This window comes from Falco punctatus (assembly GCF_963210335.1).
Source record: "Falco punctatus genome assembly, chromosome: 6".
NCBI lineage: Eukaryota > Metazoa > Chordata > Aves > Falconiformes > Falconidae > Falco > Falco punctatus.
In genome coordinates this window covers 77,789,240-77,804,627 of record NC_137585.1, presented here as the reverse complement: position 1 = coordinate 77,804,627, position 15,388 = coordinate 77,789,240, and the positions used below count along the sequence as shown (strand labels likewise).

At 59.6% G+C, this 15,388-nt stretch overlaps 1 protein-coding gene across 6 annotated transcripts; it reads right to left on the bottom strand.

Moving 5' to 3' along the window:
- Positions 1–2,941: 2,941 nt before the first annotated feature.
- RUSF1 (RUS family member 1) lies at positions 2,942–14,611 on the bottom strand. Of its 6 annotated transcripts, none has more exons than XM_080391482.1 (13): positions 14,407–14,608; positions 13,493–13,569; positions 12,982–13,053; positions 10,676–10,708; positions 10,478–10,584; positions 9,240–9,356; positions 8,696–8,766; positions 7,721–7,962; positions 5,961–6,018; positions 5,740–5,858; positions 4,823–4,984; positions 3,554–3,631; positions 2,942–3,200 (listed from the first exon to the last, which is right to left on the bottom strand). In XM_080391482.1, the coding sequence occupies exons 1-13, from the start codon at positions 14,526–14,528 to the stop codon at positions 3,076–3,078; spliced, it is 1,383 nt and encodes a 460-aa protein (XP_080247608.1). In that variant the 5' UTR covers positions 14,529–14,608; the 3' UTR covers positions 2,942–3,075. The 6 variants fall into 6 exon arrangements, with proteins under 6 accessions (XP_080247608.1, XP_080247605.1, XP_080247607.1 ...); XM_080391479.1 differs by having other exon boundaries at positions 14,323–14,607; XM_080391481.1 differs by having other exon boundaries at positions 5,788–5,858; positions 14,323–14,605.
- Between the last annotated feature and the right edge of the window lie 777 nt (positions 14,612–15,388).

Genomic DNA, 15,388 nt, shown 5'->3' with positions numbered 1-15,388 from the left:
CCATCCTGGCCACCTACAGTAGGACTGGGAGCATTGGGAGGGGACTGGGAGAAGACTGATGGAGAATGGGAGGCGACTAGGGAACACTGGGAGGGGATGGGAGGTACTGGGAGGCAGCTGGTGGCACTGGGAGGGGACTGGGAGGGCACTGGGGTTGCATGGAGGGGCTGTGGAAAGCACTGGGAAGGATTGAGGTGCATTGGAGGGGGACTGGGAGGTGGCACTTTAGTGCCATATTGGTCTGTACTGATTGATACTGGTCTACACTGGTCCTGGGCCTTCCAGGCAAGTGCTGGAGGAGGTACTGGGCTCTACTGGGAGGAGACAGCAGGAGCCCTGGGAAGGCACGCTATACCTCACACACACACATGCTGGTCCTTACTGGGGACCATGCAGCACTAGGTGCCACTGGGGGCTACAAGGGGCTGGTGGAGCGTTACCCCCTGGTGCTGCCCCCCAACATCACAGGTCCCTGCCCCAGCACCCCCCACCTCCTGCAGCACCCCAGTACCAGGGACCTGCCATGGCCCAGCCTGCCCCCAGGAACAGGCATCATCTCCTAGTACTGGTGTACAGACCAGGTGGGACTGGAAGACACGAGGAAGGAACTGGGAGGCACTGGGAGGGACTGAGTGCAGTTGGGAGGGGATTGGGGGATGCTGGGAGACACTGGAAGGGGACTGGGAGGCACCGATAAGGTATTGAGGGGCACTGGGAGAGGACCAAGGGGAGCTGGGAGGCACTGGGAGAAACTGGGAAAGGGTGGGGATGCTGCTGGCAAGTACTGGGAAACACAAGGAGGGCACTGGGGGGAAATTAAGGGGCACAGGGAAAGACTGGGAGTGGAATGTGAGGTGTTGGGAGCAGACTGGGGGCCATAAGGAGGGACTGGGACGTGACTGGGAGGGCACTGAGAGGGACTGGAAATGGACTGGGAGGCAGTGCAGTGTAACTGGGACACACCAGGGTGGCACTGGGAGCACTGGGGAGGTACACTGCGAGCGAACAGGGGGACTCTGCCCCCCCGTTGCCACAGCAATCCCCCCAAATCCCCCCAACAGGTGATGGCGCAGCAGCCACATGGCTGTGTTGCCTGTGGCACCTCAAGGTGCTTCCCAAGCTCCTCACGGTGCTGCCCGGCATGGCCACCCCCATCCCCTCGCCTGGTCACCCACCCCGGCATCACCCCACACCCACCCTGACCTGCCCAAGGCGGCCACTGCGTCTTCTTCCCCTGGGAGACCGACTGTCACCCAAAACTACCTCCACAGCTACCCCATGGCCACTCTGGTGCCCACGGGCCCACCTTGGCCAACCCAAGATGGTTACCCAAGATGGCCACCATGTCTTCTTCCCCTGGAAGACCGACTGTCACCCAGAACTACCTCCACAGCTTCCCCATGGCCACTCAGGTGCCCACGGGCCCACCCTGGCCAACCCAAGATGGTTCCCCAAGACAACTACCATGTCTTCTTCCCCTGGAAGACTGATCGTCACTCAGAGCTACCTCCACAGCTACCCCATGGCCACCCTGGTGCCCATGGGCCTTCCTTGGCCAACCCAAGGTGGCCACCATGTCTTGGTCCCTTGGGAAACTGATCTTGACCCAGAACTACCTCCACAGCTACCCTATGGCCACCCTGGTGCCCATGGGCCTTCCTTGGCCAACCCAAGGTGGTTGCCCAGGATGGTCACCATGTCTTCTTCCCTAATAAGCCCCATCTTGACCCAGTCTCCAGCCCCACCCTGTGAGGACCCAGTAGGGAACCACATGGTGGACATCAACACCCTGATCTATATGGCCATCATCAACTTCCTCCAGGGGTACTTCATCCAACATGCGCGAAATGCACTGAAACGCCCAAAAATGAGCCCAGAACAACCCCAACACTGCCCAAAACAAGACTAGAATGCATCAAAATAAGACCAAACTGCCTCAAAACTGCCCCAAATGAGCCTGAAACCCCCCAAAATGGGGATTTTGGAGTCAAAACACTCCAAAACAAGTCAAAACTGGTTCCAAAGACTAAAATGCCCCCAAATGAGCCCCAAACAGCCCTCAAACACACCAAAATATGCTCCAACCCCCAAATCAGCCATAAAATGACACCAAAATGCCCCAAAACGAACCCCAAACCCACAAAATACCAAAACACCCCAAATAATCCCAAAATGGCCCCAGACGAGCTTGAAATGCCCCAAAATGAGCCAAAAACACCCCAAAAATGAACCCCCAAAATGAGCAAGAAATGCCCCCACATGAGCCCCAAAAAACCCTCAAAGGAGCCCAAAAAGGACCCAAAAGAGCCCAAGTTTCTTGAAAAGGCCCCAAAACGTCTCAGAACCACCAAATTCCACCAAAATGTCTCAAAATCCCCAAAGTTGCCCCAGAATCTCCAAATTCCCCTCAAATACCCCAAATACCACCAAAAATGCCTCAAAATCCCCCAAATTCCCCTCAAATGCCTCAAAATTCCCAAAATTGTCTTGAAATTCCCAAATGTCCCTCAAATGCCCCAAATTCCACCAAAAATGCTTCAAAAAACCCCAGATTGTCCCCAAATCTCCAAATATCCCTCAAATGCCCCAAATTCCACCAAAAATGCTTCAAAAAAACCCAAATTGTCCCCAAATCTCCAAATATCCCTCAAATGCCCCAAATTCCACCAAAAATGCTTCAAAATCCCCCAAGTTCCCCTCATAATCCCCCAAATTGCCCTGAATTCCACCAAAATGCCTCAAAATCCCCCAAATACCACCAAAATGCCTCAAAATCCTCCAAATTCCCCTCAAATGCCTCACAAGTCCCCCAAATGCCTCAAAATCCCCAAATTCCCCTCAAAATTCACCAAAATGCCTCAAAATCCCCCGAAATGTCTCAAATCCCCCCAAATCACACCAGAACCCCCCACCTGGCCCCAAACCGCTGGGAAACGCCTCATCAGCAGAATGTACATTTTTAAAAATAATGGAAAAATGGTTTTTTGGACCCATTGTCAAAAATATGCATTTTGGCCCTTCCCCTGCCCCATTTTGGGCCGATTTTGGGTAAATCCGGAGCTGGGTGGAGCCAGTTTACTGGGGGTGGGGTGAGGGGCAGGGCTTGCCTGAGGCCCCACCCTCTGACCCTGCCCACTCGAGCTGCCATTCATCAGGGGCCAGGAGGTGCCGGTGCGTCTCCCAGCCAGCGGCCGCCAGCCCTGCGGGACAATGACGTCACAGGATGACACACGTGCCACCACACGCCACCAGGTGTGAGGTCACATGGTGACACGTAGGAACAGGCACAGCAGGGTCACGGGGTGACATGTGATGACACAGGGTGGTGGCACATGACACACGTGACGTGATGTCACTGGGGGGGGGGCTTGGAGGTCACACGCATGATGTCACAAGGGCATCCAACAACAGGTGGGACCCAGATAGTGACATGTGATGACAGCAGAGGTGACAATGTGTGACATCACAAGGACGCACGCTGCCACATGTCATGACATGCAACACAGTGATGACACATGTGATGACACGCAATGACACACGTGATGACACGTACCACGCAGGAAGGCGGGGCCAAGCGTGCGCCACAGGCGGGAGCTCTCAGCCACGACTCCCCACGGCACCATTCCCGGCGCTGCGGGGGAGGGACACCCCATTACTGCCCCATGGACCCCAAAACCTCCCAGGGTCCCCCCCAAATCCCTCCAAGACCCCCTGAAACTCCTCCAGGGACCCCAGAACCCCCAAGGAACCCCCTAAACGGTCCCTAGTGTACCCCCAAATGCCAACACCCCCCACGGTGCCCCCAAACCACCCCAGGGCCCCCAAAACCCCTGCAGAGACCCTCCAAACTGACACCAGACACCCCCAAACCACCCCAGAGACCCCCAAACACTTCCAGGAGCCCCAAAATCCACCCATGGTCCCCCCAACCCCCCCCAAAACCCTCCAGGGACCCCCAAACCCCTCCTAGGGATCCCAGACTCCCCCCCAAGAAACCCTCTAAACCGTTCCTAGGGGACTCCCAAAAGCACCCCAGGGTACCCCCCAAACTCCTCTAGAGACCCCAAACCCCTCCCCAAGACACCCAAAACCGCCCAAAACCACCCCAGGGACCACCCAGATCCTCCTGGGGACCCCAAGATCCCTCTAGGGCCACCCCAAAGCATCCCAGGGTCCCCCCAAATCCCCTAGACCCCAAAACCCCACCGGGGACTGCCCAAACCAACCCCTGACACCCCCAAACCACCTCAGGGCCCCCCAGCTCCCCCCTAGACACCCCTAAACTGACCCCAGAGACCCCCCAAACACTTCCAGGGACCCCAAAAGCCATCCTGGGTCCCCGTAACCCGCCCCCGCAAGACCCTTAAACCCCTCCAGGCAACCCCAAAATCCTCCTAATGACTCCAGACACCCCCAGGAACCCCCTAAACAGTTCCTAGGGATCCCCTCAAAGCATCCCAGGGTCCCCAAAAACCCCTCTAGTGACCCCCAACCCCCCCCCCCCCCCCAGAACCCTCCAAACCACCCCAGGGACCCTCCTAGGCACCCAAAAACCCCTCCAGCCCGCCCTCAAACCAACCCCAGGACCCCCCAAAATGATAATGATCCCAGAGGCTCCCCCAAAGTCCCCCCTTGGACCCCCCAAACCACCCTAGCCCCCCTCAGACACCCTAGGGACCCCCAAACCCCACCCCAGAAACCCCCTAAACTCTACCTGTGGTCCCCCCCAAACCCCTCCATGCCCCCCCCAAAGCACCCCAGGGTCCCCACACTCCTCCCCTAGGGACCCCAGATCCTCCAGGGCACCCCCCAGACAACTCACGGCAGTGGCGCAGGCGGCGTTGGAGCGGGCGCAGGGCAGCACCCATGGGTGCCCCCAGGGGCAGGTCAGGGCCCAGCAGCTCCTCCAGCAGCAGGGCCTGGGCGCAGGCTCGCAGGGGGGTGTCAGGGGGGGCCCCCTGCCGTAACCCCACCCCCACCCACCCTAGTAGGGGGTGGGGGTCACCTGGATGGCTAGGTCCCTTCCTGGGTCCCTCCCAGGCACATGGGTCCTGTGACCTGCCCCTCCCTGGGGTCCCCTAGGATACCCCCCACCCCAAACCCCAGATGCCTGGGTACCTGGGAACCCACCCACCCACCTGGGGAGCTGGGACCCACCCCCACCCACCTGGGTCCCTGGGATGCCCCCCAATCAACCCCAGACTCCTGGGGCCCTGGGACCCCACCCCCCTCGCAAACTCAGACTCCTGGGTCCCTGGGAGCCCCCCACCCACCTAGGACATCCTCCACTGAACCCCGGGTCCCTGGGACCCCCCCCAACCACCCACCTAGGTCACTGGGACACCCTCCACCCAACCCCAGAAGCCTGGATCCCTGTGACTCCCATTCACCCACCTGGGTCACTGGGACCCCCCTCCACCCAAACCTGAACATCTGGGTCCCTGGGATGCCCCCACCCAACCAGCCCCAGGAGCCTGTGTCCCTGTGACCCCCCACATCCATACCACACGCCCTGGGACCCCCACCCAACCTACCTGGGTACCCCCCAGAAGCCTGGGTCCCCGGGACCCCCCCCACCCGTGCCACACATCCAGGGACCCCACCCACCCACCTGGGTCACCCCTGGATGCCTGGGTCCCCGGGACCCCCACCCACCCCAGGGGCACCTGGGTCCCGGCTGGACAGCTGGGTCCCGGGACCCCCACCCACCCCGGGGACACCTGGGACCCCCCCAGACACCTGTGTCTCTGGGACCCCCACCCACCCAGCATGCAGGGGGGGTCCCACCTTGGGAGGGCCGCAGCACAATGATGTAATCCTCGGTGCCACATTCCAGCGCCTTCTTGAACTCTGCTTCGCTGCGGGGGAGTGGGGGGCAGGAAAGAGGGGAGACTCGGACACCGGGGTCCCCCCCTTCAGACGCTGACGTTGTCCCCCCCTAGACACTGAGGTCCACTCACCTTTTGACCAGCCGGTGCAAGGGGGCACCCAAATGGAGGTTCAGGCGGGTGCTGAAGCCTGCGGGGACAGCAGGTGACATCAGAGTGACATCAGGGTGATGTCACAGGGTGACACCAGACACGGACACAAACGGGGGTGTACACAGAGTGATGTGGGGGGATGACACCAGGCGAGACCAGATGACACTGGTGACACCTGGTGATGCTGAGTGACATGGGGGTGACACTGGGTGGCAGTAGGGGACATCAGGGAGCACTGGGTGGCACCAGGTGGCATAGTGGGGTGACAACAGGTGACGCTGGCTGACTTAAGAGTAACACTGGACAACACTGGGTGACAGTGGAGCGACACTGGGGGTTGCTGGGTCACATGGAGGTGACACCAGGTGACATGAAGGTGACACCAGGTGACACTGGAATGATACCATGGGGCGCTGGGTCACATAATGCTGACACTGGGTGACGCAGAGATGACACCAGATGATGTGGGGGTGACACTGAACAACACTGGGTGACAAGAGTGATACTGGGGGTTGCTGGGTCACATGCAGGTGACACTGGGTGACACCAGGCACCACTGGACAATGCTATATGACACAGGAGTGATATTGGGGGCGTGGGGTAACACAAAGGTGACACGTGGGTGATGCTGAGTGACATGGACAGGCGGGTGACACCAAGTGACACCAGGGGGTGCTGTGTGACATGAGGGTGACACCAAGCAACATATGGCTGATGCTAGGTGACAAAGTGGGGTGACACATAGTGACACCAACTGACACAGAAAGTGACATGGGGTGACACCAGGTGACACTTGGCGACAGTGATGCTGGGTGACATAGAGGTGACACAGGGTAACACCAAGTGATGGCAGGGATGGCAGCAGGTGACACTGGGTGACACAGAGTGTGACATCAGATGACTGAGAGTAACACTGGGTGATGTGGGGTGACACCGGGTGACACAAGGGTGACCCAGTGGTTACACTGGAGAACGTGTGGGGTGACATGGGGGTGACAATGAATGACATGGGGTGACATTGTGTGACATGGGGTGACATCAGGTGACACCTGGGGTTAGCAGGGATGGGTGACCCACAAGGGGGGTGACACTAGGATACAAGGATGTGTGACACCAGGGCGGTGGACAGTGACAAAGGGTGGGTGACACCAAGAGGAGGGGCGCACGGGACAGAACAACAGTGAGGGATGATGCAGGAGGGGTGACACCTGGTGGCTGTCAAGAGGTGGGTGACATGGGGAGGTGACATCGAGGGGGAATGTGACACAAGGGGAGAACGTGACACGACGGTGACACAACAGTGGGTGACACTGAAGGATGACACGAGCTGACACAACAGTGGGTGACACTGAAGGATGACACGAGCGTGCGTGACACCAAGGGGTAACATGGGGGGGGGGGGGGGGGGGGTGTGCCACCTAGTGGGTGTCAGAGGTGGGTGACATAGCAAGGTGACACTGAGGGGAAACGCAACACATGAGGGTGACACCAGTGTGGGTGACACCAAGGGGTAATACTGTGGGAGGGGAGTTGACACAGTGGCAAGGGGGTGACATCTGGGGGTGACACAGTGGTGGGTAACACCAAGTGATGACACCAGGGGGGGTGACACCAAGGGGTGACACTGGGGGAGAGGGGTGTGACACAGGGGCAGGGGGTGACACCTGGTGGGTGCCAGGGGTGGGTGACATGTGGGGGTGAGTGACACAGGGGGTGACCCCAAGGTGCCTGTGACTCACCGGGCAGCAGGGGCTCACGGGGATTGACATCCTCGGGGCTGGGGACGTTGATGATGCCTCCGTCCTCCCAGATGGGGTGGTGGGCCAAAGCCCCATCCCCCCGGGCCACACCCCTCAAGGCCCCGCCCAGGGCGAGGCGCAGGCGGGGCCGGTTGAGGGTGGGCAGGCGCAGGGCCCCCACCGCCCCCACGTTGGCACCCAGGTGGGTCACCAGCAGCAGCGTCACCACCAGCACGGTCAGCCTGGGCCCCAAAAACTCCCATCAGCCCCTGGGGCACCCCCAAAATCCTATCAGTCCCTGCGGGAGGGGGGGGAATCCCATTAGCACATGGGGCACCCCCAAAACCTCATCACCCTGGGGGGGGGGGGGGAACTCCCATCAGCCCTGGGGGCAAGGGTGCAAAACCTCCCATGAGCCCCTGGGGGGGCCCCAAAAACTCCCAAGAGGCCCTGGGGGAGGAGAAACACCTCCCATCAGCCCCTGGGGGAGCCCCAACATCCCATCAGCCCCTGGGGGGGGCCAAAATCCCATCAGCCCTGAAGCGGGGGGGAGAAAAGTCTCCCATCAGCCCTGGGGGGTGGCTCAAAATGTCCCATCAGCCCCTCGGCAGGGGGGGCGGGGGGCAGGGCAAAAACTCCCATGAGCCTTTAGAGGACCCCAAAATATCCCTTCAGCCCCTGGGGTACCCCCAAAATCCCATCAGCCCCCTGGGTAGCAGGGTGTCAAAATGTCCCATCAGCCCCTGGGGGGGGGCCTCAAACTTGCCCAGGAGCCCCACCCCCAAACCCCGCCCCCTCTCTTTGAGCCCCACCTCCCCATGAAGCACTAATCCCCTCCTGGAAAACCCGAGGCCCCACCCCCTCTCTTTAAGCCCTGCCTCCCCATGAAGCACTAGTTCTCTCCCTGAGCATCCCAGAGGCCCCGCCCCCTTTCCCAGAGGCCACTCCCTCTTCCCAGCATGCCCCGGGGCTCACCATGGCCGCCCCTCCAGCAGTGGCAGCAGCAGCAGTGCCAGCAGCAGCCCCGTCCCGTTCACCAGCGTCTCCTGCCCAGTCCCACCAGTACACACCAGTAACACCAGTAACCCCACCTCCTGCCTCCCACTGCCCCCAGTACAGCCCAGTTGCCCTCCCAGTCCCTCCCCACTGCCCCTATCCCAGACCCTCCCAGTGCTCCCAGTACAGCAGTTGCCCTCCCAATTGCCCGCTATCCCCTTGCAGGCCCTCCCAGTGCTCCCAGTACAACACAGCTGCCCTCTCAGTCCCTCCCAATTGCCCCCAATCCCCTGCCAGTCCCTCCCCAGTGCTCCCAGTAACACCCAGTTGCCCTCCCAGTCCCACCCCATTACCCTCAGTTCTTCCCAGTGCCCCCCATTCCCCTCCCAGCCCCTTCCAGTCCCTCGCAAAGATGTCCCAGTCCCCGATCAGTCTCTTCCAGTACTGTCCCAGTCTCTCCCAGTCCCCCCCAGTGATGGCCCGGTCCCACCAAGTTCCCCTCCCAGTCCCTCCCAGTGCCCACCTGGCTGCTGTCCTTGGCGGCCACGTCGGCCATGTTGTCCCTCCGCGCCTGGTGCACAGCCAGTGCTGCCCGCGTCGCCCCGCCTGCCACTCCCACAATGCACTGCAGCAGGGGCACCTGCGTCACCCACTGCCTCCCAGTGTCCGCCAGTATCCCCCCAGTGCATTCCAGTGTCCTCCAGCATCACCCCAGGATCCCCCCCGTGCCTCCCAGTATCCCCAAGTATCACCTGTCTCCCAATATCCCCTAGCATCACCCCAAAATCCCCACACTGCCTCCCATTATCCCCAGCACCACCCCAGTACCCCACCAGTACCTCCCGTGCCTGCCAGTATCCACAAGTGTCTCCCTGTACCCCTCAGCATCACTCTGTGCCCTCCAGTATCCACCAGTATATTCCCAGCACCTCCCAGTAATACCCCCAGCAGCATACCCAGTGCCTCCCAGTAACCCCCAGCACCACCCCAATGTCCTCTAGTGCCTTCCAGTATCCCCCAGTATCTCCCTAGCACTTCCCAATATTCCCACAGTACCACCCAAATGCCTCCCAGTATTCCCCAGCATCACCCTGTGTCCCCCGGTATCTCCCCAGCACCCTCTAGCATCCCCCCAGCACCTCCCACTACTCCTGCACAATCACACAACTCCTCCCAGTATCTCCCAGCATCACCCCAATGTCCCCCAGTATCCCCCCCAGCACCTCCCAGTATTCTGGCAGTATCACACAAATGTCTTCCCGTATTCCCCAGTATCCCCCCAGCAGCTCCCAGTACTCCACAAGTACCACCCAAGTGCCTCGCAGTATCCCCCAACATCACCCCAGTGTCCCCCAGTGCCTTCCAGTATCCCCCCAGCAGCTCCCAGTATTCCCACAGTCACTCAAGTACCTCACAGTAGCCCCCAACATCACCCGTGTCCCCCAGTGCCTTCCAGTATCCCCCCAGCAGCTCCCAGTATTCCCACAGTCACTCAAGTACCTCACAGTAGCCCCCAACATCACCCCAGTGTCCCCCAGTGCCTTTCAGTACCCCCTCAGCAGCTCCCAGTATTCCCACAGTACCATCCAAATGCCTCCCAGTATCCCCCAGCATCATCCTGTGGCCCCCAGTATCCCCCCCAGCACTTCCCAGTGCTCCCACACTGTCACTTAAATGCTTCCCAGTACCCACCAGCACCACCCCGTGTCCCCCAGCGCCTCCCCCATCCGCTGGGGGCGGGGAAGGGGGGCGGGGCATTACCTTGACAGCAGCCGCCAGCGTCAGGAGGGCGGGGCCGGTGGGGGGGCCAGGCAGGCGCCAGCAGCTCCAGCACCAGCGCCACGTCATTGAGCACGTCAGCAGCCAGCCTGGGCGGGGCCACGCACGTGAGGGGGGGCGGGGCCGCGGGGAAGGGGGGAAGCGGGGGCGGGGCGCGGGGAAGGGGGGGCGGGGACTCACCGCCACTGCTTTGCCTCACAGTCCAGGCGGGTCCTGCGGGTTAGGGGGGGAGCCAGTATCTACCACTAAGTCCCACTGCCACCTTCCATTAAGGCCCAGTAGCTACCAGTAAGGCCCAGTGCCACCTCCCAGTAAGGTCAAATAGTTCCCAGTAAGGCCCAAGTGCCACCTCCCAGTGCTCCCAGGAAGACACAGTAGCTACCACCTAAGGCCCGCTACCACCTCCCAGTAATGACCAGTAGCTACCAGTAACACCCAATACCTACCTCCCAGTAATGCCCAGTGACTCCCAGTAACACTCAGTACCACCTCCCAGTAGGGTCCAGTAGCTCCCAGTAATGCCCACGGCCATCTCCTAGTAAGGCCCAGTTGCGCCCAGTAGCTCCCAGCACAGCCTCCCCATGCTCCCAGTACACTCCCAGTGCGTCCCAGTGCTCACCCCTGGAGCCAGGCGAAGGCGATGCGTGTCACCATCCCCACCCCATCTGCAAGGGCACCAGTTTGGGGTGAAACTGGGCAACTTTGGGTATGGGGCAATTTTGGGGGTGAAAATAGAGGATTCTGGCTACAGCAGGATTTTGGGGTGAAACAGGGATATTTGGGGTGCAGGTGTTTTGGGGTGAAAATGGAGGATTTTGGGTGTGGAATGTTTGGGGTAAAATTTGGGGTGATTGGGTGTGGGGGCATTTTGCGCTGAAAATGGGGGATTTGGGGTTGTGGAGTGTTTTGGAGTGAAATTTGGGGATTTTGGGTGCGGGGGCATTTTGAGGTGAAAACATGAGGGTTTGGGTGTGAGGATGAAAACAGAGGATTCTGAACATGGGGAGGTTTGGGGAGAAATCAGGAGTATTTTGGGTTTAGCTGATTTTGAAGTAATATCAAGCCATTTTGGGTGAAAGTGAAAAATCTGGGAGATGGACGATTTGGGGTAAAAAATGGTGAATTTTGGTGCGGGAGGGGAGTGAAAATTAAGGATTCTGATGTGCAAACTACAGCAGTTTGGTATGATAGAATTCTGGGTGAATATAGTAATTTTGGAAAGATTTTGGAGTAAAATTGAGGGATTTTAGTTAAAAAGGGATTTTTGGGGTGAAACCAGGGGGTTTTGGTGTTGCCAGAGCAGGTTTTGGGGTCAAACTGGGGGATTCTGGAGCCAAAGGGGGAATTTGGGGATGAAACTGGTGGGGTTTGGAGGTGCTGGAGAAGACTTTGGGGTAAAACTGGGGGATTCTGGGTCGCAAGGGGTTTGGGGTGAAAATGGTGGATTTTGGAAACGTTTTGGGGTAAAATCGGCTGATTTTAGTTAAAAACAGTATTTTGGGGTGAAACTGGACAATTTTGAGGGTCCTAAGGGGGATTTTGGGGTGAAAGTAGGGGATTCTGGCATTACCTGAGCATATTTTTGGGTCAAATTGAGAGATTTTTGGTTAAAAAATAGGTTTGGGATGAACTCTGGGAATTTTGGGTGAAACTTGAGGATTTTGGGGGGGCAGCTGTGCATTCTGGATTACAAAAAGGATTCTGGGGTTAAACTGGGGGGAAGGGGTACCAAAGCATATTTTTGGGTCAAACTGGGAGATTTTGGGGTCCAGCTGGGATTTAGGAGGGGAAATGGGGGATTTGGGGGTTGCTGGATCAGATTATGAGCTAAAACAGGCACATTTGGGTGATTCTGGAACACATTTTGGGGTCAAACTAGGAGATTTGGGGTTTAAAAAAAGATTTTGTGGTGAAAAATGAGATTGGGGGGCACTGGGGCTAACTTGGGGGTCAAACTGGGAAATTTGGGGGTTAAACTGGGAGATTTGGGGATCAAGAAGGGGAATCTTGTGTTAAAATTTGGTGATTTTGGGGACAGGTCTGGATTTTGGATTCCAGCTAAGATTCTGGGGCGAAAATTTGGGGGTTGGGGAGTGCTGCATCAGATTTTGGGGTGATATTGAAAGATCTGGGGGTTTTCTGGATAACATTTTAGGGTCAAATGGGAGGTTTTGGAGTCCAAGAGAAATTTTTGGGGTCAAAGTAGTGAATTCTGGGGTGAAACCGGGGATGCCCAAGCAGATTTGGGAGTAAAACTGAGGAATTTTGAGATTCAAGACAAATTCTGGAGCGAAAAATGATTTTTTCGCAGGTGCTGAAGCTGATTTTGAGGTCAAACTGGGAAATTCTGAAACAAAAGACGGGCTTGGGGGTCAAACAGATGAATTTGGGGGTAAGACTGGGCGATTTGGGGTTCAGCCATGGATGTGGGGGCCAAGGGTGGTTTTGGGGTGAAACTGGGGGGGGTTTGGGTTGGGGGTACTCACCACGTAGCACCCAGGTGAGGGTGGCCCCGGTGACGGTGGCAGCGCTGTCCCCCACCCCCACGGCCTGGAGCACTGCCCGGGTGGCCAAGGCGCCCGTCAGGGTGCTGCACAGTGCCTGCCCAGTGTTCCCAGTTACCTCCCAGTTACTCCCAGCCCATCCCGCCTCCTCCCAGTTCCTCCCCATCCCTCCCACTGCCCTCCAGATCCTCCCAGTAACCCACACTAACCGCCCAGTCCCTTCTCAGTGTCCACCTGCCCAGCCCACCCCCATTCCAGTGCCCTCCCAGCCTTTTCCCAGTACCCCCAGCCACTTCCCAGTGCCTCCCAGTTACCACTCAGTCACCTCCCACCAACCCCCTGCACACCCACCTCTTTCCCAGTTAACTTGCCAGTCCCTCCCACTGGCCACCAGGTGCTTCCCAGTAGCCCATAATCCCCTTCCAGCACCTCCAAATCCCTCCCAGTGCTCCCAGTACCCCTCCTAGCGGCCCCCAGTCCCTCCCAGTGGCACCTGGAGCGCATCCCAGCACTGGTACTGGAGGTAATCCGGGCTGACACTCTCGGGGTACCCTGGGGCAGCAGCACCCGCTGGAAGGGAAATGGGGTGGGGGGAGATCAGGGACCCTGGGACCCCCCAAACCCACTCAGCCCCCCCGACCCTTGCAGCACCCTAGTATTCCCTCAAGGACCCCCAGATCCACACCTAACCCCCCCAGACCACCAACAGCCCCCCCCCCAACCCCAATCCCCCTCACAGGATTCCCCTAAAACTCCTAGACCCCCCTCAAAACCCAAATACCCCCCCCCCCAACCCCCATCCAGGACCCCAAGATCACCCCAACGACCTCCTCAGGTCTCATTACCCCCACCCAGGACCCCCTGGACCCCAACAGCCTCCTCCAGAACCCCCCAGCCCTCATTAACCTCCCCAAGACCCCAACAGCACCCTCAGGTCCCCCCCAAACCTCATTATCCCCCACTTCTCCCCCTCAGAACCCAAATAATCCCCCCGGGCCCCGATACCCCCCTAGAAGCCCAGTACCCCCAGTAACTCCCCCAGACCCCTCCAAGACCCAAGTACCAACCCAATGACCCCCCCCCCGGACACCGATAGCCCCCCCAGGACCCCAACATCTCCCTCAGGACACCCCCAAACCTCATGATCCCCACCCCGAACCCAAATAACCCCCCAGGACCACCCTCCCAGACCCCGTTATCCCCCTCAGGACCCCAACAGCCCCCCGCAACATCTGCCAGGACGCCTGTATCTCCCCCACGACCGCCCCCCCCGAACTCATTAGCCGCCCCCCGGAGCCAAAGCCCCCCCAGGCCCCCCCTCACGGCGGCAGCGCGGCGCAGGCCGGAATGCGAGCAGGCGCCGGGGGGACGAGGCGCTGGAGCCCCCCCCTGGAATCCCCCTGGTACCGGGCGGCTTCGCGGGGACCCCACAGCTCCCGGCAAAGCAGGGGGGGCGCGGAAGGGCCGGGGGAGACACGGGGCGGGGCTGGCCACCCCGTCCCCGTCCCGCTACCCTCCGGCCCCACCATTCCGCGTCGCCGCGTAAAGGGGTCGGCTCGCTTCCGAATGGCGGGCTGGGCTGACAGTCCTCCAGCTCTCTATGGTCTCTATGGGGCGGGCTGGGAGGGCGGTCCCCCAACTCTATGGTATTCGGCGTGGCGGGCTGGGAGGGCGGTCCGCCACGTCTCGATGGTATTGCCCCAGTCCCTCCCAGTGCCCACCTGGCTGCTATCCTTGGCGGCCACGTCGGCTTGGTACACGGCCAGCTCCGCCCACCACTCCCACAATGCACTGCGGTGGGCGACACCCGCAGCACCCACTGCCTCCCAGTACTCCACCAGTACCTCCCAGCATCTCCTCAGCACCTCCCAGCATCCCCTGAGTATCCCCCTAGTGCCTCCCACTATCCCCCCAGTGTCCACTAGTACCTCACAGTATCCTCTCAGCACCTCCAGTATCACCCCAGTGCTTCCAAGCAACTCCCTAATGCCTCCCAGTATCTCCCTAGTATCCTCCCAGGGCCTCCCAGTAACCCCCAGCATCCTCCCAAGTGCTGCTCAGTATCACCCCAGTATCCCACAGTATCCTCCCAGTGCCTCCCAGATCCCCCGGGCACCTCTCAACATCATCCCAGTATCACCCCAGTGCCTCCCGGCATCCCCCCAGTATGCCACCAGTGCCTCCCGGCATCCCCCCAGTATGCCCCCAGTGCCTGCCCCTCACTGCAGTCTGGCAGAAACTGCAGCCAGCTCTAACGAGAAGCATCCCCTGAAGCCACATGCGCACCCCACCCTAGCTGGGCCATCCCAGGTGGCTCATCCCACCCTGTCATCCCATCATCCCACCCCATCATCCCTCCCCACCATCCTGCCCCGCCATCCCATCCCGT

Bases quoted from the DNA above. Each gene is read 5' to 3' on its own strand.
- RUSF1 (XM_080391479.1), bottom strand. From the start codon at position 14,528: ATGGTGGGGCCGGAGGGTAGCGGGACGGGGACGGGGTGGCCAGCCCCG. The intron at 10,709-12,981 runs GTGAGTACCCCC...CCTAACCCGCAG, and splicing joins CCTCACCTGGGTGCTACGTG to GACCCGCCTGGACTGTGAGG. The intron at 6,019-7,720 runs GTGAGTCACAGG...CTGTCCCCGCAG, and splicing joins CCGTGAGCCCCTGCTGCCCG to GCTTCAGCACCCGCCTGAAC.